General features: G+C 41.1%; 3 protein-coding genes across 6 annotated transcripts in view; 2 read left to right on the plus strand and 1 right to left on the minus strand.

Moving 5' to 3' along the window:
• CDC25C (cell division cycle 25C) overlaps positions 1 to 2601 on the minus strand; it is a 44962-nt gene extending 42361 nt beyond the window's left edge. Inside the window, exon 1 of the mRNA XM_074291443.1 lies at positions 1949 to 2601. The gene's annotated coding sequence lies outside the window, so the exon portion shown is untranslated. The remainder of the gene's footprint in view (positions 1 to 1948) is intronic.
• Positions 2199 to 26166, plus strand: FAM53C (family with sequence similarity 53 member C). 4 transcript variants are annotated; one of them, XM_074291453.1, is made up of 5 exons: positions 2199 to 2323; positions 5289 to 5523; positions 5961 to 6018; positions 6887 to 7671; positions 8434 to 12164. In XM_074291453.1, the coding sequence occupies exons 2-5, from the start codon at positions 5446 to 5448 to the stop codon at positions 8689 to 8691; spliced, it is 1179 nt and encodes a 392-aa protein (XP_074147554.1). In that variant the 5' UTR covers positions 2199 to 2323; positions 5289 to 5445; the 3' UTR covers positions 8692 to 12164. The 4 variants fall into 4 exon arrangements, 3 of the variants coding, with proteins under 3 accessions (XP_074147554.1, XP_074147555.1, XP_074147553.1); XM_074291454.1 differs by having other exon boundaries at positions 2272 to 2323; positions 5262 to 5523; XR_012486629.1 differs by lacking the exon at positions 2199 to 2323 and adding an exon at positions 26035 to 26166 and having other exon boundaries at positions 2595 to 5523; positions 8434 to 8784.
• The window catches only part of KDM3B (lysine demethylase 3B), a 52666-nt gene continuing 39796 nt past the window's right edge, over positions 14830 to 27699 (plus strand). Inside the window, exons 1-2 of the mRNA XM_074291441.1 lie at positions 14830 to 15151; positions 26035 to 26202. Coding sequence (XP_074147542.1) covers positions 14915 to 15151; positions 26035 to 26202 — 405 coding nt within the window. The 5' untranslated portion in view covers positions 14830 to 14914. The remainder of the gene's footprint in view (positions 15152 to 26034; positions 26203 to 27699) is intronic.

Genomic DNA, 27699 nt, shown 5'->3' on the forward strand with positions numbered 1-27699 from the left:
AATCCTAGCCTAATCCAATCCTTTTTCTTGCTCCTAGTTCTGACAATCAATAGTTATATAAAGAGTGAGTCTGAATTGGTCCTGGTTTATTCTGCTTCTGCCTCTTCCCATAATAAAATATATCTCTGCTAGGCAGGGAGTGGAGAATCTTCCAGCTACCTTGGATTCAGGCTCTTTGGATGGCTTCTTGGAAGACTGGCTCAATGTTCTGACTCCCTTGTGGAATCTAGATCAAGACCAAATGAGAGCCCAGGTGGGTTTTTCTGATAAGGTTCATAGAAACAGCAAAAAAATTGTCTTTCAGGATGTGGATATAGTTCATAATATGGTTGGATTAAAGCTGAGTTCAAAGCAGGTATATTATACACTAGAATAAAGAAACTGGGGTGGGGATCAGCATGGTAAACTGGAGACACTAGTTTACTTTTTATGACAAGAAGCCAATGGTGTAATGAGAGGAAAGCTTAAATATAGGAAATTTAAACAAAGGTAGTGGGGAGTAGCCCTAATTTTAGCCTCTGCCCCTTAAAGTTATTATCTACAAGCCTTTAAATTTTGGAGTAAAAGTGTCTAATGCTTTTACATTCTGATCTCTTCTGAAGTTTTAATTTCATAAAATGTTTGTGATTATTATACTCCTTTTCCCTATTCTGAGAAAATAAAGACCCTAATGAAAACTGTTTTTCCTTCCAAGGTTAGGCTATCAGAGGAAAACAGGAGGGATATGTTTCAATGTACCTCTTGAAAATGGCTTCTTTTCCCTCTTTTTAGTTTATTTTGGCTCCTTACTACTTCACTTCCTTGTCTTTAGCTGGAAGCTGCCTGTCACTGGCTGTACTGCTTGGGGGATGGAAGCTATCTACCACTCTCACGTTTCTGGGTGCTGACAAGACGAAGCCTTTATAGGAAGTTGGTTGGGGAGGCTGCTCAGCTTTCTGGGTCAAGAACATCATTGACCCTTGATGAAGAAAATACCCCCTCCTTAACTTAGTGTCCCACCTTACTTTTTTTTTTTTTTTTTTTTTTTTTTTTTTTTTAAACAAACTTGCCAGCCTCCAATGAAAAACCCTTCTTGGTTAGCTTCCCCTTTGCTCTCTGAAAGCAATATGCCTATTTGCCTTGTCAGTCTCAAGTCTCTGCCCCTGACCTTTTCTTCTATTTCAGTTTCTTTCACCTAGGCTTTCTAAAGGGAAACTGAGTTTTAGGTTTAACATGCCCCATTATTTCAGAGCCAGAAATCATGTGGCTTTAATGAAAGAATAGTTCTTTCCTCTCCCTGACCATCTCTGCTTTATGGACAAAGCAGGTATTTACAGGATCTGATCTCTTCTATACAAAGAATGAAAAAAAGAAGCTTGAGAGAGAAAGAAGAGTCCTGCAGACGCCGCCTTTCAAATATGGGGGGGAGGAAGAGCTGAGCTTATTATGATGTCATAATCACAACCCAATTACCTCATCCTGCTGTGACTGGGGGGAGGGAGGCGGAGGAAGAAGAGAAGAGGCCCAGGCCCGTAGAGTGTAATAGACATGCAGGCGCGACTTCGGGAGAAAGAAGAAAAGGGAGAGGCTGGATCTAAGATCTTGGGACCCAGAAAGAAAATTCAGTCTTCACCTCTCCATCTCCCTTCCCCTCTCCACCCTCCCCCCCCACCCCCGATTTCAGCGCCTCTCCGGCTGCTTATGGTTCTGGAGATCTTTCAAGCCGGCCCCTCCTTCCCCCCCCTAAGTCTAGCCCGTATTGGACTACATCTCCCATCGGCCCCTGGGTCTCAGACGAGTCCTTAGCTGCAGGGAAGAGGGGTTTTTTTCCAAAACAGTAGTAATATAGGGAGACATAGAAAAATAAACACTGGAGTGCGAGGCTTGTTCTTTTAGACATCAGGGTAGGAGAAGAAGGCTCAGGCCGGCCGGAGCAGGAACTGTAAGGAGAGGGCCCGACTTTGTTTACCTCCGTCTGTTCTCCCCACTGGTCCATAGTTAGTTCAGCCTACAGCTGGTCCCTTCCACCTTCCGAAGTTCAGCGGGGGAACTCGGTGGGGAGCAAGACCCCTTTAAGGCTAAGTCTGTCAGGGAGAGAAAGTGAAGCACTTTTTCCATCACAAACACTACTGTTTGCCAATAGTTTCTTGGGAACTGGAAGAAAACCTCAGGGATTCTTGCCCTTGCACTGGGCTTCGTGGCGGGTTCTGGGAGTGGGCAAAATACCCCCCCTCTCGGGCAGAGACGCGATTGGTTCGCTCCAGCGTTATTTAAGGGCGCCGTGGGGCGAGTGGCGAGCTCAGAGCTGCTCTGGCTGCGGCCCTGGGAAGGGGACCTAGCTGCGGTAGGTAGCGGGCGGGCGGGCCCTGGGGGCAGGTGGCGCTGGGCCCCGGGGCGGAGACCTCAGCTGCCCCTCCTTCCCTCCTTTCCTTCCCTGCAAGCCCCTCCCCGCGGCCTGGCTTTGCAGGCCGCGCCGTTGGGGAGCCCGGGATTGGTGGGGGAGGGGGCCGCTAGAGCGCTGTGTCCCCAGACCCCCTCCTCCCTTTCCCCAAAACTCCTTTACGGGCCCGGGTCCCAAGCCAGAAGGCTGGCGTTAGGGGGCGGGTAGTTGACTCCTCTGACGTCATCCGCCCCCACCCCCACGGGTTCATAGGTCACTTCATGCCCCGCCCGTGGGTAAAGGCAGTGGCTACTCGTGGATGGGGAGTGGGAGGGGGTGGCGTATAGTCTCATTGTGGTTGAAGGAGGACGGGTGGACTGCACTTATGACACCTACCCCCTGGTTCCATCAGGGCTATGGAGAAGGGTTTCCCCCACAACCTCTGCCGTTGTTTTTATTCAGACTAACCCCAAGCTTCCGAAGGAAGTGGGGGTAATTGAGGGAGGCCTGCGGTCCCCCGAAAATCTCCCGCCAATCTGTCCCACTGAACTAAGTCGATCTACCCCCAAGAGAGACTTCTGCTTTTCAGCTCTGGCATAGTGTTTCTCAGATCCAAATATCCAATCAGTGGTCACTTAGATCTTTGGGGAGTGAGTGAGGCAGTAGCAGTGCCCCATTTGGGGAGAAGATGGGAAAGTGTAGGGGAGGGGTACGGCTGGTGAGAGGGCTGGCCTTGATGGGTGCCTAAGAAGCCAAAGCCAGCTGCTTCCTCCCAAAAGGGCTTTGCTCCTTGCCAGTTGTTAGGCTGAGAAGTTTTAACTTGTTTAGTATGGGTTCAGGGCTTTCTTTATTCTGCAGTTAGATAAGGGTAAGGAAAGAGCCAAGAGTAAGTCTGCTAATGCTTTAATCAGGAATGCCTAAAGTAGGCATTCTTGAAGTTAGATTGCCTTCTTTGTATCTTGGTTCAGTTGTTTCTGGTTCCTTCTCCCCAGCCCCCCCACGAATATATACTTTGTTTTAAGAAATGTAGGATCCAAAACATCAATTAATGTTGCATTGTTGCAGTGACTCTTGTATATGACCACATCTCAGCAATTAAAATGCAGAAGATATGAAATCATCCTTTTCATTTGATTATAGAAAAAACTAAATTTACTTTTTGGAGCAAATCTTAAGAACCGCTTGGAAATGACTATCTCACATTATAAATGTGAGCCCTTAGTATCTTAATGCAACTATATACCTTTTTCCATTAATGGATCTCCAAAAGAGTAGCTTTAAGAAATTAAGAGCATGAAGTGTGATTGAGCTTGAGCTTTAACTTCTATGACAAGGGCATATATAGGGGGAGCAGCTGAGGAGAAATTTCAGTTTATATGATTTCTGTTGTGTTTTTTTTTTTGTTTTTTGTTTTTTCTGAAGAGCTAGAGAACTTTCCCTGATGTCTCAGGAAACTCATTGTCTTTCCATGAGATGGAAATGAATTAGAAAGTATTCTCCCCATTTTACAGAAGAAAAAGTCACAAAATAACTTGCCCTCAAGGTCACTTAAAAAGCAAAGCTTGTCACATACAAGCAGTGTTCCTTTAGACTTCTGTGAGTACCGAGTACAAGTGAATGAATGAGTGAAATGATGTCCAGCCAGAAAGGTAGAACAGATTGCCTTCTGCATCTTAATGATGTCATCATTCCCAGCATCCCTAGGCTTTGTGGTGCATTGAACAGGAAGAGTGAGAGATGATACTCTGCTGGACTCCTGAAATAATTTCTTGAATTTATTGTTCAAAAAAACTCAAATTGTTTTTATCCCTTATCTTAGTTGCCAATGTGCTATTCTTCATTTTAATTATGAAGAAACTGAGGCCCATAGAGAGACTGATGTTATTTGCCTGTGGCTCATATAGCAAGTGAGGTTAGAATTGGTTTAACAACTTCTATTAGAATAAATTTTGTACTTTAGAAGACTGTATTATCCTCTAGGTCATTCCTAAAAATGCATAAACAGAAGCCAGTACTAGGTTACCATTTCTCTTTCAATCCAGCAAAAGTCCCACAGCTATTGTGAGTTCTGAGCCTACAGTAGTTCCTTAGAACTCTTTATCAGGAAATTACTTTGCTATCAGTATGTATAGTATATCCTTTGAGCCAGAGCAGCCTCAAAATAGAGAAAAATTAGGTCATATAGACCTGTCAGATTTAAGTGTGATTTGTTCTGCTTGCCAGTTTTGGGGTTTAGGAGTTTTCATTCAAAAAAGAGGCTCATAGTAAACATGATCATTATGTCAGAAAACAATTTCTTAGTACTTCAAATTGAATACAATCTGTTCTGCAAAAACAAACAAAAAAATTCCCACTATTTTATCCTCTTCTCTGTAGTTTAGGCATATTAGGAAAGAATACTTGTGTAGTACAGGTGAAGTTTCGTGACCATTGGTTTCATTGCCTTTGAAAGAAAACATTCTAACTTCCCATCTGACTGAACAAACAAACTTTGGCTATACTAATCTGACGCCTGAGCAGTTGGCACCCCATTCAAGTCTTATGTTGCTTTTTATTGAATCTAATATTTTGTATCACTTGTAATATTTGTATATTTCACATCCTTCTTGCAAAACTGTGTAAGTTCCTTGAGGGTAGGAAATTCTTTTGTTTAAACTTTGTATTTTCATCCGCAACCTCTAGAGGCACTCAGTAGGTCTGACACATATTAAGTTGAAAGTTGAAAAAAATATTAGCAAGAGACCAAGATGGGAATGACCACTTGGGTGTCCAATTCTTTTCCAAAGTTGATAGCAATAAAATGTGTTTATGCTGCAAGCCTACTTAGGTAATACAAAAACAAAACTTAGTTAGATGGGAATATAATAGGCCAGAAATATATATTCTCTAATATTGGTGGTAGGGAGCTTGGTCCTTGTATACCTTGCAGATTTCAGCAGGCATGAATCAAGTGGGAATTCCTGGCAATGCTAGAACAGTGATGGAGTGGCAGAAGGGGACTCAGAAGTGAGGCGGTTAAAGGTCACAAAAGAAGATACAGGAGACGTTCAACTTCTCCACTCAAGTTCTGCCTCTTGAGGAGAATCATGATAACGTTGATTACTGAGCAACTACAGAAGCAGAGTTTGGAGGAATTGAAATGCACGTGCTTCAGGATCAGTTTGGTAAAAAAAAAAAAAAAAAAAAGTTTCCCTCCACATGCCCCACTTTTCCCCATTCTTTAAGTCTTTAGGAATAGACTTTCCTAGTATCTTGTTCATCACATCATGCTGCATGCTGTTTGCAGTCTCTGGATTAAAAGAGCTATTTAGGTGGAAACTGACCTAGGAAGGGGAAATGCTTTTACCATGTACCTGGGGGATGATTGTTAGATTAGATTAGTTAGATTGTGGTTAGATTTTGGGGGAATTCTGTTGCTTGCTTTGACTCTAAGTTGAGGTAAGGAATAAATTTTTTGGGTGGGGGGAAAGGGGATGGTCTGGTTTAATATCCAGACTTTCTCGTATCACATGAAATGTTTTGAGCCATATAGCTAGATGGGGGCTTAGGCAGAGATTCTTCAGTGTGTCTTGATTTCCTGTTCTGCTTTCTTTAATTAAAGCCTTTGCCTGATCATTCTGATGTCTCTACCTGTGGGGACCCTTTCCAGCTTGTTTCCGGTAAGATCAAGAGTAATTTTTGATGTGTTGTCACACATGTCCTGTTTGCATGATATTCTGCATTGAATAATGACTGATTAGTGGCTGACTTAGATATAGGCTCCTTTCTGACATTGGCTGAATCTGCCCAAACACTTTGAAAGGCCCAAGGGACAGCTCAACTTTTGGTTCAGGGATTTCAACATGTATTTGTTTTCCATTTGTTTTGCATTTTGGAGTACTTAGAAGGATGTGAGGAGCTTGGCCTATTCTGCAGAGGTGGTTTGTCTACGTTTAGAATTCTCCCACTTTTGTTGTTATTTTTCTGGGATGATGTGGCCAGGAAAACAAAGAAAATGTTACTTGAGAGATATTTATGCTCCTTGAAGTCAGGAACTGCTTCATTTTTGGTTTTGTATTCCTTGTGTGGCAGAGCATCTTGATAATATAGCATTTGCTCAGTGTTTGTTGGCTTGAATTGAATCTTGTTTCTGCTGGCAGTAACCCTGTAAAGACAAGTGCCTTGTAAGAAAAAAAGGAATAACTTATGGGTTGACCTATTAAAGGGGACTAGCTAGGCTAGGTATCTGAGGCAGATAATTCCCAAGAAAAAGACATATGGTTGGAGAAGGTTTTGTTCAACTTCGTCCCAACTCTAGCTTGGTATCCTTAGAAGGAACAGTAGAGAAAGTTATAAAGCATATTGTATATTTCAGAAAGAGGTGGAATTAGAGAAGACATCAGAAATGTTCCTACTTATTCTGTTCATTTCTCTTAGGGATTTGATTTTGCAATCACTTGGCAATTTGATTTCTCTGGTTTGGCAGAAGGAATGATTTTAAATCTGTTTTTTTTTTTTTTGTTTGTTTGTTTTTTTAATGTCTTTCAGAAGGTGCTTCCTGGAGGGGTCTGCCCCCCTGTCCCTGTGCCGGGCTCAAGGACAGCCTTAGTCTCAGCTATCATCACTCTAGTCTGAGTTTGCACTTCAAACCTCCAAGCCGGGGAGGCTCCCCACAAGAGAAACCTCTCTGCCAGGGCCTTTCCCCAGAGTCTTCAGGCTCAGAGAAAGTTCCTGTCCCTCCTGCCCCTCCATCCAAGCGGCATTGTCGCTCTCTCTCAGTACCTGTGGACTTGTCTCGATGGCAGCCCGTTTGGCGGCCTGTTCCTTCCAAGTTGTGGACTCCTATCAAGCGCCAAGGCAGTAATGGAGGAGTGGGTGGGCCACTGGTACCGCATCAGAGCTCCCCCAAGCGGGTCTCCAGCCTCAGGTTCCTCCAAGCCCCGAGTGCCTCTCTTCAGTGTGTCAAGGCCAACAACAGATCCTGCAGCCCACCTTTCTTCAGTTTGGCCCTGACCCATCATGATTCCCCAGGACCCTGTGCTGCATCCCCTCCCAGTGGATCATGGGAGAGTGATCATGAGCCCCTATCCCCTTTCCCTCCACAGCGTCGCTTCTCCTTGTCCCCTATCCTCATCCCACAGGCAGGCAGGTTCCTGCCCTCTGCCCGGAGTTCCCCTTCCTCTTCCCCAGAGCTGACCTGGCGACTCCATGGTCTTCCCCGAAGCCGATCGCAGCCTTGTGACCTGGATGCACGAAAGGGTGGGGTCAAACGGCGTCATGATGATGACCCAAGGCGTCTGCGACCCTCTCTGGACTTCGATAAGATGAATCAGGTGGGGCTGACGGGGGATAAGGGAGCTTGGGGGAATCTACTCTGCTCCCACCCTTGAGTCAGCCCCCTTTCCCTCTTAACTCCCTCCCCAAGCAGCAAAAGAGCTCTGAGGCAGGGGCACTCCCTAAAATCCTTCTCTTAAGTTTTTCCTGTCCTAGGGGGTTTGGCAAAACCCAGGAAATATTGAACCATTGAGATAAGTACCTGAACTGGATCATTCTGGTATATCTTCCTTTTATTTCCCTTTGCCTTCTACCAGCCTTTCCCATCCCACCTTTCCCAGCTTTCACAAAGAACATTGGTGGTAAGAGAACCAAAATCCATAATTTCCCCCCCCACATTTCCAAGGTTTTACCACTTCTACCTTGCAGCCTCTCTCAAGTGAAAAAAAAAAAAAAAAAAAAGGTAGGAAATCTTTCCCTAAGGCTTCAAAATAGCAGCTGAAACCATGAGTGTTTAGGATACCTGAAACAGGTCTATGAACAAGCGCTTTGGGATAGGCAGGCTTGGTACATGTGCTTTCAAAGACATGTGTCTTTGAAAGTCTCTGAAACTTAGAACCTTGGTCTTCAGTTTTTGGGAGAGGGTACCTCAGACAGGAGGGGAGTAGGAGAGAGTAAAAGACCTTATGTGGCTGGGCTATTTGCCCATTAGAACAGAAGACTGATAACTTGCACTCATGCTCTGGGGATTCCCTTGGTTGGGAGGTAGGGACAGAGCAATGTTGCCTTTGTATTCTTAACTTTTGTTGTTTGTTTGACAGAAACCGTATTCAGGAGGTCTCTGTCTCATAGATACAGCCCAGGAAGGCAACAGCATCTCCCCACCGTGGTTCATGGCCTGTAGCCCTGCACCCCTCTCTGCCTCGTGCAGCCCCCTTGGTGGCTACTCCCAGGTTCTGAGTGAAAGCGAAGAGGAAGAAGAGGGGACCAGGAGGTGGGACCGATCCCTTTTTACCAAGCGGACACTCTGCCAGCAGGACTTTGGGGACCTGGACTTGAATCTGATTGAGGAAAACTAGAGCTGAGAAGCTGCTTCTTGGGGGGAAAGCAAACTTCATGTCTACTAACAAGTGATGAGGCCTCCAGGCCAGAGACTAAACCTGGGAACTGGGGTGAGTTGAGGGCTCCAGTTCTGGGCAGCTGGGAAACAGCACGCACCATGAAGCTCCACAGTGCAGACCCAACAGCTCAATATGAGGAGCTGAGGAGCTGATTTTGGTTGTAGGAGAGCAAAGGGGTCAGATGGTACAGAGTTCAACTTCTGTTGAAAGTCTTTAGCTAAAATCTGAGAAGAGCTACTGTGTGTGTTATCAAAAGAACAGTGGGATGAAGTCTAGAGGAGGGCTTTGTGGTCCCATGTTTCTGTATAGGAATGTTCACAAACTTCTTTGATTTGAGGGATCTGTCAGATCTTAGAATTTGGCCAAGATGACAGATGATCTGTGTGTGTGGGTGTGTGTGGGGAGATGACAGGTGTTTGTGTGAGCAGTCCCAGGGAAAATGTGGCTAGCCCATCTTGGAGTGTCAAGTGGTTTCAAGTGGTATATAAGATCCCAAGTTTTAATGAAAAATTAGGGGGAAATCTCTAAATGGGAGAAATGAGGACCCTGATCAGGGTATCCTCCTTCCAATTCTATTCTTTCCTAACTGGTCATGTGCTGGTATATGGTCAACTGTCCCTCTTGTTTACTATGTTTCTATTTTGGGTGAAAGCTTTTTCTTTGGAGGGGGGGGCTGTCCTAAAGTTGGGGACTCACAGAGATGTCTCTTGTGGACATCTGGATTGTCCTTAAAACATGCTATTATCCTCCCAACTCTGGAATAGTACCAGCTGTTGGGGGTAAGTATATCCTGTTTGGTCAAAGTCAATCTTTTGATCCCAATCAGAATGGTCTTAATATTCTGCTCCCCAGCCCATCTTTGTATACACAACTGGTGAATGTGGGGGAGGGATGTTGAAGAGGAACAGTGGCTATGATAACCCTGCATGTTCATTTCTCCCTTTATCCCTACTTAGAGAAAGGTGTCTGCCATAGATACCTTTTCTCTCTGACCTTCCCCCATCCTCCACCCTACCCCTGTCCTTAGTCTGGGAGAGGGAAGCTTGGGAAGGCACCCCTTCCTGTTCCAGATCAGATTCACCGGTCTCCATCTTCACCAAGAACTGATGAGCACAGCAGCAGGAGGAGTGACAGCAGGTCCCAGCTGGCTTGGGTGAGCTCACCACATCACAAACATGTGAAAGCAGATGGGGAGGACAAAGTGGGAGGTTATGGGTGGGAGAAAAATCACTCTTAGACCCAAGCCTAGCCTGGCCCAATTGCTAAATTTGACTCCTAGAAAGAATTGGCATTATGTTGGATTATACTAAATTCCATTGAGGAAATGTTACTGTTTCTAATTGGCCCTGGGATATAGTAGGGAGGTTGGGACTCACTGAGAAAATTTAATTGGCTGGATATTTTGTAGCGAAACCTGTGAAAAACAGTTGGGATGTTTTTTGTTTGTTTGTTTTGTATTATTTCTATCCAGTGACCTGAGCCAGAGCATCAGGCCCTGTTGGTAGTGGTGAGACTTTAAGGGCTATGCTGGTGACAGTGGGTATCACCTTTCTCTGCTGCTGTACCTGTTAACACAGTTGCTAAGTAGGTAGTTAATCCAGTATTTGGCTGGACCTAACATCGAACCCTGCCTTTCCATTTATAAGTATGAGGGGAAATGTCTGTTGCCTCTTTCAGTTACTAGGATGGTCCTAGGGGGGTTTTCTGGGTCCTCATCTCTGGAGGCTTTGTATGGGTTTGAACCTGCTGTTTTTTCTGCTTCTCACATTCCCATAATAGTAACACCAATGAAAGATGCTGACTTTTGGGATCTAAGGGATCCTATAGTAGGTGCTAAAAGGGCCTTGCTGAACTGGGCGTGACTACTGAGGTTCCTTCCCTTCTGTCTCTTCACCATCCATACCAATTTCATCTACACCTGACGCTTTCTACTTTCTTGAATATATCCTGGCTATAGATGGAGGTGTAAACCTGATAAAAGACTGGGAAATACAATACTGGAGATTCAGTCCTTTGTTACTTTCCTTTCCTGCTTTTGTTTCTTCCTGCTTTTCTCCTTCAGGTCAAAATTTCTTATAGCCCAGGCTTCTACTATTTTCAGCATTATATCCCTATCTCACTACCTAAGGAATGCTTTTCTTCTATTGGTGACTGTCAGCTTAATCTTCTGGTGTCTTCTTTTGAAGGGAGATACCAACTAGTGAAGGAGAAGGGCTGAACTCAGTAATTTTCATCCTTGCTCTGACTCTTCCTATTGCCTTAGGGGGTATATTCAACTGAGGAAAAAGTCTATAGGTGTTTAAAATTGAAGAGCTTGAACTTGTTTATATGAAATCTACTGGAACCACTTGTCCCAGGATGAGTCTTTTAAAGAATAGGTAGATTTTACTTTACTGAATATATTCCTGAAAAATTTGTGTAACCTGGATCCAAATGTTTTAAATCTACTTAAGGAAGGTCACAATTTTAAAGCATCCTGAAGCCAACTTTTGTCCCCAAAAAAACAAAACTCCCATCCAGTTAATCTTATTTTGTAAATCTAGGTTTTTCACATATTGGGTTTGCCTAACATAGGGGTACCCTTGTGCCAGATTTATAATGGGTATTGCTGGGTGGAAGTCTCCATCTGTGATGTGTTGGGTTGTTTGTCTGACCCATGGGTGAGTATTTCTGTATGTGATTGAAGCTGCTGTAAGACTGGTGCTTTCATCCTCCTCAGTCCTCCTGTCCCCTGGTAACTGCCCAGCAGCAACTCCTGCTGCCATGTACACTTCCACCTGCTGCCAAAGTCCCTGTGCTAATGGGATTAAAACCCACACAAAAGAAAATTTTGGTAACTTTGTTTTATATTAAAAGAAAAAAGTCTGTGTGTATTAAACATGAGGTCCTGCCTCTGTGGCTGTGTTTGAAAAAAATAAAGTTTTATTAGAATAAGTTTTTCCCAAGCATCCCTTGTGGGCTGCAGTGTCTTTGTCCCTTCCCAGCTTCTCCCTCTTCTTCCTCAGTCTCAGAGAACAAAGTATGTGTTATATTTTACCTATAATGATACTGCTCCTTTTCTGTCCTCAGATCCTTCTATAACTTCAGTTTGTAGCAGCAGTGGCCAAAGATAAGTTATTTGCACCTTTCTGCCCCAGGCTTTGCTTTTCCAAAACTTTTTTGTTGATGTTAGTATATTGTTCCTTACTCCATATTTTTTTTTTTTTATCTTTTTGCCTTATTTTCCCTGTTGCCATGCCTGGCTACCAACTGGTAGAGATGAATGTTTCCTTACCCCATGAGGATTGTTTGATTTTACAGAGATGGAGGGAATGGAATCTTCCGTCCAACAACAAGAGCTACTATTTTTGTTTTTGAGAGTTTTTGAGAGTGTTATTTGATTACAGTGAAATCTCATGACAGTGAGAGAAATAAAAATTAAAACAGCAAAAGTACAATAGTTTTTTTTTAAACCATCTTGGGAGCATTGATTTTGAAATGACTGTTATTTGTCCCATATGAAACAAAATAGTTCTCTCTTATAGTAAGGGTATTTAACCTCCTGATTCCTCAATTTGTAGTATTAGTTTGTTGGAGAAAATTTAGTGATCCTCTGGTGCAGAACCCCCTTGGGCTAAATTTTTAGCCTTCAATTCTTGATTCTGACTTAGCAAGTCCTAAGATTCGAGTTTTGGTTAGACTTTATCCTGGATTCCAGTTCTGAATTGGTGGTACTTGCCTCAGGAATGAGGTGGGATAGTTAATTATTGAATATATTTTAAGGATAGATATGGAATTCCTTGGATTATACAATATGCTTTGAAACTGATGAAAGCTGAAAATAAATAAGAGTTGCATGGAGTAACCAATATTGAAAACAGAATATGGCATGCAGCTGACTGCCTGGCTTGCAATGGCAGGAAAACAGCTAAGACATAAAAGCTGGGCTGAACTATGCAATAGTAGCCTCTGCTTGGATATTTTTTTAAACATCTCTAGCTTTTGTTTTCTGAGAGAGTTAATAAAAAGAGGTGTGATGGTAACAAAAGGGTCATGAGGACAAAAAAAATGAGCAGTATACTGAATTTTTTCAACAAAGGAGCATTCATTTGAAAGATTGGGTTACCTAACTCAAGAGTAAGGAGACTTATATTTTTAGGCATTTGTTCCAAATTCAACTACTAATTCAAGATGCTCATCTTCTTGTTTTGGTGAAAATTTGAGGACATAATTGTTTTCCCTATTTTTCCTTTTTACTACTGAATTAGAGAAAGGATGATTTCTCTTATTTGTAGCAATGTTTCTGGTTATGGTAGCTAAGGATTGTTGTATCCTCTTTCCTCCACCAATGTTCCCCTTCATTAATTAGAGCATCATATGGAAAATGGCTCTATTACTATTAAAGTTAGCTAAAAGGCCAATGGGCCCTAGTTGTGATTGTGGACCATACAATAGAAGGAAAACACCTGCAGCCTCAAGGCGCAGGGCCTGGGTATTCTCAGCCATTGGTATTGTCAGAAAGACACATTAGTCTAGAAGAAAAAATGTATGAGGTCGGAGGGCCAATTAAAAGAGGGACAAGTGAAGAGGAAAGAGGCTAAGGGTCAAGAGTCAGTTGATTTTTGTGCATATTCCAGCATAAAGTTTTCTGAAAACCTAGAAGAACTGTGAAGAATGGGGGCAAATAAGATTTAAGAACACCAGTAATCAGTCTTAGCTTGGAAAATTCTAGAATATTTGCCAGAACACAAAAAATAGAAGAAATGACCATCCTTTCCTCAGAAATCTAATAAGAAATCTTGGTCATTTAATACTTTTATCCTCTAGTGGTTTTTCTTTTGGTTACCACTTCTAAATTGTATGTGCTTCTTTAAAATCTTAACTACTTATGTGGACATTTCTTTCCATGGGAATTCTGAAATAGAGACCACCTTGTTCTAATTCCAGAGTTGCAGTGGGCTTTCAGATACTCTGCTTAGCTAGCAGATTAATTTGACAGCATTTTCTTTCTGCTGCTCCCCCTTTCCCCCACTAGCACAATTTTCAAATGATTCCTTAAGGTGGCATTAACCTGCTGTTTTATTTTATTGAATATATTTTAAGGATAGATATGGAATTCCTTGGATTATTATTGTGTTTTATTATTAAGTTGGTCTTTCATGACAAAGGAAGCCATGAGTCTTGAACACTATTAAGATCTTTCAACATCACACCACCCCATTAGTCTAAAGAGGGTTTCAGAAGAAAGCCATAGGGATACAACAAAAGAAATGCTTAACTAGACCACTGGCTTATCCCCTGGTTTACACAGAATATGGGGTATCTAAAATTAAAGAATAATGTTTGTAAACAAGGAAAGGTAAATGTGCTAGAAAATATGACAAAAAGGACAACGAGATACTGAAGGTTGCTAGATTGGCCTTGGGCCAGTGGAAAGGGAGACAATCACGTTCCAAGGTTAACTGGCCAATGGGAAAAAAGGATTTAGGCCATATGGGCCACAGACCAATGAGAAAGGATGACTAGATACCATGTGCTCTGAGAACCAATGAGAAGAGAGAGATTGCATCTATGAGCCAATGGGAAGAAATAAACTAGCTCATGGGCCAATGGGCAGAAAGAGATTGAACCTTAGGTCTACAAGGTGAGAAACTCAGGTTTAGGGGCTTGACCTTAATCTATATTAGAGAGGACTACTATTCATGCTTATCATCCCCAAGTTAAGAATTTTTAGTCCCCAATGCAAGGAAGATGACCTCCAAGGGGGGGGTCAAGGGGTAGGAAACCACTTGAATAAAGAACCATGACTCCTGCTTCGAGTAACTTCGTAGAGGGCGCTGTTTATCAGAGGCCAGAGTTGGGGGCAGAAGAAAAAAGGACACCCCACCCTGCCCAGTGTGCAATTCCCCTCCTGACCGCAGGAGGCGCTGCAGCGAAGGGAGACTTGGGGTGGGGCGCTGTGAGGGGCCCGGGGCTGCGGCCCCGCTCCGGACCGCGGGGGGCGCTGTGAGGAGCCCGGGGCTGCGGCTCCGCTCCCGGCCGCGGGGGGCGCTGCGCAGCGGCGGTGGTTGGTGGTGGCTTGGGGGTGGGGGGGAGGGGGGGTAGGGGGTGCGGAGGCCTCGCGGGCGGATCGGGCGCTCAGCGGCGGCAGCTTCTGGGCTTGGGGAGGCGGTGGGAGCGGCGGGTCCGGCCGGCCCTGGTCATGGCGGACGCGGCGGCCTCTCCGGTAGGGAAGCGGCTGCTGCTTCTGTTTGCGGATGCGGCGGCGGCCTCGGCTCAGGCACCAGCGGCGGCGGCGGCGGCGGCGGCGGCGGCGGCAGCGGCAGCGGCAGTGGCAGCAGCAGCAGAGAGCGGGGATCCGGGGCCTGCGCTGCGCACTCGGGCCTGGAGGGCTGGGACAGTGCGGGCCATGAGCGGGGCGGTGCCCCAGGATCTAGCGGTGAGTGGCGGGCACGCTGGGCACGCAAGGCCGGGGCTGCGGGGCCTGCGACGGGCTAGGGGGCAAGGGGGCGGCTCCTGCCTTTTCCTCCCTTGCAGGGACCTCCGTGAAGGAGCGGATAGGGGCCCAGGGCCCCGGGGCCGCAGGAAGGGGCGAGCCTTTTAAGAGTGTCCCCCATTTCCTCCCGGGAGACATGCCGGGGACTAGGAGCTGCTGCTTTCCAGCCATCAGGCCCCGCCTCCTGGGCGACCCCTTTCCCGACGCCCCCCTCTCCCCAAACACGCCTTCCTAACAGTCCCCCGGAATCCTTCCCCCCAACCTCGGGGCCCTGCTGGGCCTCCGGGCCCCGACCAGCAGCGGGCGCCCCCGCAGCTGCAGCCCCTTCTCTGCCTCCCTCCTTGCTGGCAGCTGCCCCCGGGAGGACTCGGAGTTAGGGCTCCTCTCTCGCTCCCTTACTGGAGTCCAACACCCCATCCATCGCCTTCGGCCAGTCCCGGAGCCCAGGCAGCGTGCGGGGGGGGGGGGGGGGGGTGAAGGCGGGACGAAGGGCTGGGGCCAGTGCGGAGCGCAGGGCTGGGCTCGTCTCGGTGGCCGGCCCACCTCGGAGGAGGCCCGCAGCTTCCGTCCAGCCGCTCCGGGCCTCCCCTACCCGCAGGGTTCCTGGAGGGTGACAGCAGCCTCGGCTCGGCTACCGTTCGGAGCTTCCGCTTTTCCCCCGGGGCCCGTTGGGTCACCTGGTGCTTCTTCCTGCTCCTGGACTCAGCTTCCACCCGTCCCAAGAGAGGTTCTAGGTCTTGTGTTTTGGTTTTGCTTTAAACTTCGGGTTTGGCCTCTGCCATTTGGGTAGAAATGGGGAGTGGGGTTCGTGATCCAAGTTACGAGCGTCCAAGCTTAGTCGCCTGAGAGCTTAAGGGCGAGATTTTTATGGAAGAGGCAAGATCTTGTCGGGAGCTTCTGCAGGCCTCCAGTACTTCCTTCTCCTGGCTGGCCAGAGCTGCTCTTTTGTGGGGTTAGCCTGTGAAATGGGGGGAGGGGGGGAAGAGGGAGGACAGACCCTTGGAGATATGTGACAGTTAACGTCATGCTTTGAAAGTTTTGTTTTCTGGAATTTGCACCTGTTTATATCAGTAATTAGCTTTAAAAAATTTTGCATGATTTTTAAAGTTTGGGAGTGGTGTAATTTGATAAATATTGGTTTTGTTTTGAGTTTTTCTGTGGGTTTTTTTTTTTTTTTTTTAATGAGTTTTGTCTTGAGGGAGAAAAGTTGTAGACTTTGTACCTCTGAGTGTGATTTGAATTGTAGCTTTTTGGCCGTCTTTTAAAAACTCAGCCTCCGGATTGTTGTTAGGTGACTAGACCCAGAGATTCTGAAGGGAGTGGTGAAGGGATTTTTTTTTTTTTTTTTTTTTTTTTTTTTTGAGATAGTGGGAATGTGGAAAGGAGGAGGCCAAGGCAACTGGACTTTGAAGGGAGATCTCCTGTGATCCTGTTTCATACTTTGATTTGGGAAAATAGGGTCGATTGGTGTTCCCCTCATATCTGATTTCCAAAGCGGAGTTGATATTCTCATTATGCTCTTTGAAGTGAGGTGTTGTAATCGAGGTTTAGGGCCCCATTAAGATCATTGGAAAGGGATTGGTCCACATCTCTTCAATTTGAGTCCAGTGTAGTTATTAATGTAAGAGGTGAGTTAGGATTAGCTATGTATTTTAACCTGTTATTTTGAAGTAATGGTCTTTAAATAACCATTTTTATATGTTCAGAGGAAGTTGAATATTTAAAGCAAATTTAGTAAGCTTAGCACCTATTAATTCAGGAGGACCATAGATTTGGTTCCACTGAGTAGGTAAAGTTGCAGTAATTGCAGAAACTAGAGTGTACACTTTGAAACTTCATTGTGAACCTAGCAGTGGGACTCTGCATGAAGCCAAAATGGATTTTGTATTTTTAAAAGCTCTTGTAAAAACTTGTGGGAATTTTGACTAGTTTGCAAAATATTTCTTGACCATTGTTATGGTAATAATCTGATAAGAATGTGTATTTGAAATTTGAAAATGTATAGAAGCCAAACTGTATGCCATATTTTCCATGTTGATTAATTTCTTGTTTATCCACTATCTTATTTCTTGTAGACCTTAGGCTTGTGGGCCTTTCCAATTTGCATGGCCGTTGTACAACACACTGTAGTAAACATATCATACTGTAGTAAACATATCCATCCACCAATCACAAGTGCTCTTCCTGTACTTATGGGTGGAGTTTGTAGAGAGCAGGCCAATGATTGGGCACATGCTCTTTCTGTTATTTTTAAGATGTTTTCAGGCATTCATAGTTTTGAGTAATGCATAGCAGGACTCCCCTATTTATTATGAATAATTGAGGGTTGACTGAACAAGTTTCTGGAGTGATTCAAAACATTCCTCTTAACTTTAGGCACAAATGATAGTGTACATTTCTAAATACACTTTGGTGCTGAATTGCTCAGAAGGTAATGCTCCTCTGTCAAATCCATAGTGATAAAAGAATATAGAAGTTTATATACTCATTAAGGTAGAAAATGGATATGTAAAAACCTATGTCTTTTAGCTTAAAAATTTAAGTCTAAGATGATCCGGAGCTTCCTTAAGTTTTGTGCCATTTGTGTGTGTGTGATGAGATGCCAATTACTATCAAATCAGATGCTGCTTTTGAACAGCTAACTAGAGTTTTTAAAATGATATCAACTTTCCTTTCTCTTCTACTTAATTCAGGTTTATTCAATATATTTTCCTATGTTCATACTTTTTCACACTCAATAAATAGTTGTTAAATGAGTGAATGAATCATAACTTCCTCATTTTCCTTAGAATATCCTCTATTAACTGATCTTTTTAAATGTTTCCAAGTGAGAAATACTCACTCTTCACAAACTTCTCATAGGCTAGGTCTTGTAATTTTCTGCTTCACCAAGTGTCTCCTTGTCATGGATTTCTTTCCTTGAGAACAGGATTTTACAAATCTTACTATTTCTGTTGTTTTCCCCAGCAACCATCTAACTTACACCTCAACATGGCTACTAGAAGGTAATATGTCAGTTTCATTTGTCACAAGCACCCTAAACAACAGCTGGGGTGGGCTCCTTCAGGCTTTTCTTTTCAGAAGGGCTGGGGGCCATACCACCTGCTACTGCTTCTCAGTTTTCACTTGCCTTTGACAGGTTGATGTTTTTCAAGACTCCAAAATGCCTTTGCTTCTTGAGATTACTATTATTGTATAACTGTTTCAGGAAGGTTTTCCTGGTAAATGCCTTTTAGGAAGGTGGAGGGGAAGTACTCTGTCCAAAGTATTGCAGATTGTGAATTTATTTTTTTATCCCTTCACCCAGGAGTCATGTTCTGAATCATAAAATCTAAATTCACAAGAGACTGGTTTATAAACCCAAATGTCATTTTATTAAGCTATGTTTAGCCTGACAACTGGGTTGGATAGTCTGTATAAATTGGATACTTAGTCTCTAGCAACTACCTAGAGATTAAGTCAACCCTGGAGACCAAATTTAAAAAAAAAAAAAAAAAGTTGAATATGTAGCCAAAAAAACCTGTAAACATTTATTAAGCAACAGCTATACGCCAAGAACTGTACTAAACAAAGGGTATACAAATATGAAAAAGACAATCCTTGTCCTCTTGGAATTTTAGGAAATGGCCGGGGGAGGGGGAAGGGAAGGGAAGGGAAGTGGGGGAAGACTTCGAAGGAAAATGATGGAAACAGGAGATGGCTGCACTGGAAAACCTCTTCAAATGAAAACTTTGAAAGGGGTTATTTTCTGTTGTCCATCCCTGCAATCTTAATCTATCAGAAAGGTAGGGGATATTGAGGGTTACTAAAGTGAGGTGATGCAGTCTAGTAGAATGATGAGTTTCCTGAGAACATGATAAAGTCCAGTCCAAACCAATATCACTGGCTAGGTAATAGAGAGGAAAAAACATGTCCCCAAAAAGATTTTGACTTCAAGCTATACATAACATTTTGCCTACTTTGTTCTACTTAAAAAGTATTTCTGCATTAACGATAACGATTATGTTTATTTGACACTTATTGAGACTTTAGCCTTCCACTCTTTCTGGGTATACAAATGCAAATCAAATCAGGCTTTGCCTTCAGGGACCTTACATTCTTGTAGGAGAAAGCTACCCTTTTTGGGAAGCTGAAAAGAATTGGGGGGGGGGAGAGGAAGAGAATTTTAGCCATTCTTTGGAGCTGTAATTAGAAAATATGAGAGAAGTCTTTCTCCTGGGGCAGATGAGGCCAAAGGTCACTTGTTGGGACTCCTGAGGTTGGGGTTTGGTATGTTGGCCTAGGTGAAGAGTTTGTGTTTTGGAGCTATTGGCAGGAAGTAAACCAGGAACTGTATTCTGCTGTCAGAGCATGGACAATGCTAAGGCCATATTAACCCAATTTTTAAAAATAACAGTAACAGGCTTTACTTTTTAAATAAATAAAAACTAGACAATAAACCTGTAATCACAAAGACCCTGTATTGACCCCCTCCAAAAAAAGATGAATAAAATTGATAAAGGCTACTGTTATAGAAATGTATCTTTTCCTAGACTGTTATAGTCTAGTCTAGTCTAAAAGCTGTCATAGTAGCCTTTTCATTGGATTTGTCTCTCCCCACTCCAATCCACCCTCCAATCCACTACTAAAGTAATTTTTTTTAATTTTCAGTAGTATTTTTTTTTCAAGTACATGTAAAGATAGTTTTCAACTTTCGTTTTTGTAAGACTTTGTGTTCCAAATTTTTCTCCTTATTTCCCCCCTCCCCAAGGCAGCATGTAATCTTATATAGGTTAAATATTAACAATTCTTTTAAACATATTTCCATATTGTCATGTTGTGCAAGAAAAATCAGACCCAGTAAGCTATTCTTTCTTAGCTGCCTTTTTTTTTTTTTAAACTCCATTATCTGCATATTCCATTATTTGACATCACAATGTTTAAGTGTAAATTACCACTGGAAAGACTTTAACCCATCTATTTATAAATTGGTTGGAGCTTGTCTTTTCTGGGTCTTACCATATCTTTATGGCTTGGGCTGGCTCCATTTGTAGTAATATTCACCTTCTATACCCTATCTTATCAGTAGAGAGAAATTCTGCTCTGGAGATACCTCTAGTCCAAGATCACATAGCTTGTAAGTGTCTGAAGCCAGATTTGAACTCTTCCTGACTTAATGCCTGACAATCTCTCCATTGGGTGTCACCTCGCTGTTCAAGTACTCCTTACCTTAGCACTTTAAAGCCCTTTGCAACCTGACTCTAGCCTACCTTCCAGACTTTCAAGTTACTACTATACATTCTAGCCAAACTGACCTATTTTTAGTTTCCCCAAGGTAGCATTAAATCTCTTGCCTTTCTGTACTTATTTTGTACTTTCACTGTGTTCTCACTTCTGCTTCTTTGAATCTTAGCTACTTTCAAGGCTCTGCTCAAACTTTTTGTTAGTTACAACTTTGTATCTGTTTCTTCCAAACACCTGGAGGGCTTGGGACTGTATTGGTTGGCAGAGGTGGGGGGCGGGGGAAGAATCATATCTCCTAGCCTGATTCCTAGTTGGTGGTAGGCATTTAAATACTGATTGATTGAAATTCTAAAGCCTTTGTTCCATTTTTTTTCCTTCCTTTCTTCCTTCCTTCCTTCCTCCCTCCCTCCCTCCCTCCCTCCCTCCCTCCCTCCCTCCCTCCCTTCCTTCCTTCCTTCCTTCCTTCCTTCCTTCCTTCCTTCCTTCCTTCCTTCCTTCCTTCCTTCCTTCCTTCCTTCCTTCCTTCCTTCCCTTTCTTTCTTTTCTTTCTTTTTCTTTCTATTTAAAAGAAAAAAAATAAGGCTTTGTGGTCTCACCCATGGAGTTAATCTTCATCTTTGACGTCTTTATATAGGAAAATGTGTTGTAGACGACAAGTGGCACCAACTTAGAATTTTTGGAGGACAACCCATTCATAAATTGTTTTTACCTCTGGGAGATAAATCCAATTTGAATTTCCAGTGGTTTTCCCACTCTGCAGCTGACATTTCAATGATGTACTTCACAGACTTTATAGTCATAAAGTCTTCTGGATTTATCTAGTAATGGTGGAATCATGCCAGTAATTTGTCTTGAGACTCCTGAAGTCATTCTGCATTGGGCCCATAGTGTTTTTCTGGATGAGGATTGTTAGAGAATTATGTTACTCAGGGAGCAATGACTGCTTATTTGTTTAAAATGAATTACTTCGTGTGTTCCGCATTTCTATTCTAAAATTTTATAACATTGTTTTAACATTATAAAGTGACTGTTGAAACCACATAAGGATCTACTTCTTGAACTATCCTGAGATGGGATTTTCATCAGTCTTTGGAAAACTGAGATCACCTATATTTTCTGCATCCTAATTGGTACATTTAACGTCTTGAATGGAAAATCCTTTTGGGTATTTATTACTGGCAGGGACCAACATCAATTCCTTTGGGAGTTTCCTCCATCATCTTTCTATGGGATATTGTTTTTAAATTAATTAGGATATAAAATAGGATAAGGAAAAATAATTTTTTTCCGTTTTGGAAACATTTAAGATTTACTTTTAAAATACCTCTTCACATTATCATATATTCAAATGGATTTGTGATTATAAGGTTATTGGTATATGCACATATTGGTATGTGTATTGTTCCCACCTAAATCTTTACATTTTGTGTGACTCTTATTCAAATCTGTCCATAAGCTTGCCATGGAAATAATTCAGAAGTACTTGTGTTCTGATTTACTAAGAATGCCAGCACAGCATATGTCCATCAGTATCAATTGTACTTACCTCACTTGTCACATGTTGGCTTTCTGTCCATGTTGGCTTTCTGCTAATACTTTTTTCTATAATATCCTTTAAACCTGTCCTCTGTTGGAATTCCTTACTCATAAAACAAACTACAAAAGTTTATTTTAACCTCCTGTATTAAAGTTAGTACTTTGGTGAGCCAAGAAAAGGAAAAGGTTTGACAATTCTAGTTATTAATCTGAAGTGAGTTAATGGTTTGCTATTTGAAGTTGTGCAAGTAGCCTCTTAATGTTGCCCTAGGTGAGGGTTACTGGGGAATAATGGAGAGAAGGGAAGAGAAAGGATCCATCTTAAGCCTTCTGGAAGGTTAGGGGGAAAATACAAACCAGAATAACCAAAGAGATTGGAGTTTGGAAGAAGATTAAGTGTAAATTGAAGACATTTTATTTAATACATATGAAGGTGTTTTTAAAGGTCCCTGAGGTACCTAAACTATTTAATTTTAAGTCATTCTGTTCGGAGATGTTTGAACTAAGTTTTTAAAGGGGTAGCCATCAGAAAAGAGTGGAAGGAAGGAATGTCTACAAAAGTAAAGGTTCTCTCAGAGGTCTTTTTCAGCTCCAGATATTATAATGCTACAAAACAATTAGTTCTTCCCCAATATTGTAGAATATTTTGGAAAACTCCCATTTTGTTGTGAAATATCTGACTGTCACTTTGAAAGGCCTGTGTTTAGGAGATTTTTTTCCCCTCCTCTCTGGAGAATTTATGAAAATGCAATGTTTCAAAGCTACTTTTCCTCTTATTTGATTTTTAAATTCATAAGCTGATCAATCTGGAGGGAATCTTTTAAATAAAAACAAATAGTTGCACTACTATATCTGTTCTCTTGGGATAACATCCTCTGGTCTCCAAGTACCAGTACCTTCAACCCCTTGTTACTTTTTCTCTTCAAGAAATGCGTTGATTTTTGGCTGTGTTTGATCACATTCCATTTAGAATTTATCATTTTGCTTTCAATGTTCTGTGGGTTGATCGATATATTATCATCTATTTTGTCTTCATCTTTAATACTGGCTAATTTATAATCACACTCTTGTATGTAAAAAATGTTATGCCCATAACTCATTTCTAAAGACATTTATTAACTCATCAAAAACACTCAACATTTTTTTAATCATTGTCATTTCATAATTTATTTTTTAAAATTCCTTTTAATTCTAAACCTTACAAACACTAGTTAAAATGAGTGTTTCCATATGCACAGAACAGAAAATGAAGATTGATCTTACATGAAACTGGAAGTCTTATGTATAGTTTGCTTTTCTTTTTGAAATATTAATAAACTTAGTATATAATTTCCAAAACTTTCCTGTTTGTGATGTTTCCTAGTCTCTTCATGCTTCAATGATCCTGTCTTTATTTCCTTCCTCTTTTTGGTTGCCTTCTCCCCTCTCCCCCTCCCTCCCAACCCCTTTTGCAGGGAAGAAAACCTTATAACAAATTCTCACATAGGCTATATTTGAAGATATCTGTCTTATTTTATGCTTCATCATCATTCCTCTGGAATCATAGTTGGACATTGAATTAATAAGAGTTCTTAAATCTTTCAAAGGTTTTTTTTTCCACAGTTTAAGGCTGTTGTATAATTCTCTTGATTCTGTTCACTCTGCATTAGTTCATTGAAATCTTCCTAGTTTTCCGTAAAACTGTTCTTTTCATCATTTCTTACAACATAATAATATGCTTTATAATGTGCTAAAATTTGTTCAGCCATTTCCCAATTGATGGACATACTTTGAATTTCTAGTTCTTTTCCCCTACAAAAAGCTGATTTAAGTATTTTTTTTTAATTGGGGTTTTCTTTTTTCTTTTCATGTGGTTATTGGTAGCTTGAATTTCTTTTTTTTTTTTTAAATATTCATATCCTTTGCCCATTTATTTTTTGGGAATGATTCTTGTTTGAATACATTTGAATCAGTTTCTTATATATCTTGGGATATGAGACCATTATTTGAGCTCTTACTTAGTGCTTAATCTCAAGAAAAATGGTTTTCTTTGCCTGCCATTGGCTCATTTAGCCATCAATCTTTATATACTCAGTAGTCAGGGAAGTTAGGAAATAAGGGGAAAAAGGAGAGAAGAGATCATTGTAACAGAGGGAATTAATGTGGTGGTTTTCATTGATGAGTAAGGTGACTTATGTCAATTAGATGGCTTTTTAACTGTATCTCAGCTCTTTCTTAGAAGTATAAAGCAATTTGGAGACTTCCTAAAAGTTTATCTTTTAGATTATTGTGTTTAGATCCCAAGATTAACTATAATAGAATAGTATTAAAGCATATATAGAAAATTGATTTCTTTGTCAAAAAACACTTGAGATTTTGAACTATAAATTTTGGAGAATCGTTTAGTTAATCAACAAGCACTTATTACATACTTACTATGTTCCTGAATGGTTATGTGAGAGAATATTTGTAATATGCTTAGTGTATAGTGCCTACTACATAATAGGTCCTAATAAAAAGTGGAAGTTGAAATCTCTTCAGTTCACCCTAATGAAGAGAGGAAGACAGTGAGCCATTATGTGCCTAATTCCTTGAAAAAAGAAGGAAAATGAACTGGGTAGAAAATTTAATTGGCCAAACTTAAAAGGAAAAAAGGTAACTGAATTAGAAGGTGGCCAAAAGTCTTCTCCTTTTCCAGGTTAGGAAATTGTGTAGGAGGATATGAGTTAAAGGTTCAGCAGTTGCTGGTTAGGGTGGTCTGGGGTGCACTGTCATCAAGGGGAAGAACAAGTAAATGGAAGGAAGATGAGAGAAAGAGGTCCAGAATGAAAGAAAGGAATTCCAGAGGATACAAGAAGGGGCAGCATTAAAGTTGACATAGGTGGGATAGGGTCACAAAGGATAGGAATGAAAGAGCAAAAAGTTTTGATTAAGAATAATTTTGCTTCTAGGTATCCTGTGACTGAATAATAGAAGGTGATAGGCAGAGTAAAAGGTAATGGTAGTAGCAGCATACTAGCCATAGGAATAGTAGTGGATAGTATCCTTGAGAACAGTAATCATCTATCATGTTCCTTTTGTTTTCTTTCATTGGCTTAGTAAATATTTGTGGAAGGAGTCCAACAGCCACTCTTCCAATTCCCTACATTTAGATTGATTGTTTGGTCTCAGAATAATTATGTAGGATGTTGATTTCTCTAAGCCTATTCAGGCTGAAATGGATATAAGAATCTGGGCCCATAGTGTACAACATACTTTATAGAATACTGGGAAACTAAGAACTTTACATATATCAATTCATTGTTTAGACAACTTTTTAGCTACTAAATGGATTATTTTCTATATTAATTCCACATCTGTATAGATATATCTTGAATGCTTTGTGAATTTATGTTTAGAAGTCAAAACCAAGTGCAGATGGGGTGGGAGCTTGTTATTAAAAGTAGCTTTAGTATGAACTATTTTCATGTAGTAATTTCTAGTTAACCACATTTTAAGAAATTGACTCTTAAGGGAAGAAGTGAAAACCTTACTGTGACCACAGCATTTCTTGGCCAATAATCTTATTGGCTATAGTAAATAATAAAAATTATTAATTCACATGTCCTTCCTTTAAACCATTTTCAGCATAGGTACGCAAAGTGTTGCTACACACTGTAATCTTGCTAGAATCCAAAAAGAAATTTAGAAAGCTAAAACCATAATTTCATTTTTATGTGTGATCATATATTTTTATATATATGTAGATACATGTGTAATATATTAAAATTATTCATTGGCTTTGAAACGTATTGAGAAAAAAGTGGAAAACTAGAAATTCTTGTGTAGACCCTGTTGAGAATTATTGTCTCTTGTGATTATCATTGTTTTACTTCTGTTTCTTAGTGATAAAATGGGGTTGAAAACCAGCTTTCTGTCTTTATTAAACAGTGCTCAGTAACTCTTGAAATGCTTTCTAAAGTAATTTTTAAAGAATGTAAATTTTTTCTTTAACCATTTACAGAGTACAAGGGGTTTGTATTATTTTGTTGTAAGATAAAGGAATTCTAAAATAGAGCTTCTGAATCCTTATTTTAATTCTCTTGCAGATATTTGTGGAATTTGATGGCTGCAACTGGAAGCAACACTCCTGGGTAAAAGTCCATGCTGAAGAGGTTATTGTCCTGCTCCTAGAAGGCTCATTAGTCTGGGCTCCTCGAAAGGATCCATTCCTCCTCCAGGGGACCAGGGTCTCAATTGGACAGTGGCCAGCCCTGGTGAGTATAGTGAGTGGCAACCTATGTAATCTTCTGCCTTTTGAGTTTGATTTGGAAGATGGGATAACCAAATCTGTACTGTATGTATGAAATTTTATTAACAGCCATGCTTTTGAGAATTAAATTAATCTGCATAATTTAGAAACATGGACTCAAATAATTTTCTGAAGGACAAGGCAACATAAACAGGAAATGTTTTCTCAAAAGTGCTCTGAAAGTTTTTATATCTTAAAATATTTACTTTCAATCTCTGGGGAATTGTGTCATCTTCTATATGTTCTCATAGAAACTTTTCAAAATGGGTATATTCTTGAAGAATTTTTTAAACAATCAAATGCCCTTTTAAGGCATCTGCTAGAGACCGAGCCAGTTAAATGTGGGTTCAAGTGCTGCCTCTAGCACTACTAGGCTCTGTGAACCTGGACAGGGCCTGATTTAACCTCTCAGTGCCTCAGACAATTCTCTACTTCAGGCAAGTTTGGGAAACTGAGAAGGTGCAGACTGCCTTGGTAGCCGTTTCCTCTCCTGGGAGTTGCCCTTATCAGCTAAATTACCGGTCTAGTCCCTTTCCCTATCTCTAAGGTAGGATATAATAAACAGAATTTAATTCTAAAGGTAAGTACTTTTTTTCTTTCTTATTCTGTTATTGAAAACATTAGGTGAAAAGTGACAACATCTAAAAGAAAACTAAATTGTTTTATAGTTTAAACTTAAATTCATTAAAAAAAAAAAATCTAGACTTAAAATTTAGTGACCCTTCATGAGATGTATTTTCATTTGCTAGAGCAATTTTTTTCTTTTTTGTTTGTTTTGGGAGTGGCATTAAATTTATTTTTCCTTTTATAATTATTTAAAAGTATATTTAACAGGAGAGAGATAAAATTGTCCTGTTGGTTTTTTAAGACTCCTTTTACATTTCTTTTCTGTATGTTTTATGGGTTTTTGTTGTAGTAGTCGTTTTTTATCCTGTAGTTGTTGTGGATATTATGTATGTTGGTGGTAGTTTTCTTAGTTCTGCTTCCTTTATTCTGTATTACTTCTATTTTCCCATATTCCTCTTATTCTTTCTGCTCAACATTTCTTGTGATCCAGTAATATTCTTACATTCATGGGTCATAATTTGTTTAGCTACTTCTTTCATTAAAGCTTTGAATAACATTTATTATCAGTTTATATTTAAAAGCTATTGTGCGCATATTCATTTTTCAAGAACCTTGCACATTTTAGACAATGTTTGTCAAAATTAAAGGATTAGGATTAATTTTTAAAACCCTTCAGATTTCAGGAACAACATTCATAGGTCTTAAATTTGAATTTGTTTTCCTTGGATCTCTTTATGCAGGCTCATTCCTAACAAGACCTGCCCATGAAGTTTAAGTTCCTTAGAGATCATAAAGAATTTCAGAATTTTTTTCATTTTGACCTTAAATTAACTTTTCTGTCCAGGATTGCCTTGCTTATGATGGTAATTTAAAAAAAAAAAAAAAAAAAAAAAAA

Source organism: Sminthopsis crassicaudata, chromosome 2 (genome assembly GCF_048593235.1).
Source record: "Sminthopsis crassicaudata isolate SCR6 chromosome 2, ASM4859323v1, whole genome shotgun sequence".
NCBI lineage: Eukaryota > Metazoa > Chordata > Mammalia > Dasyuromorphia > Dasyuridae > Sminthopsis > Sminthopsis crassicaudata.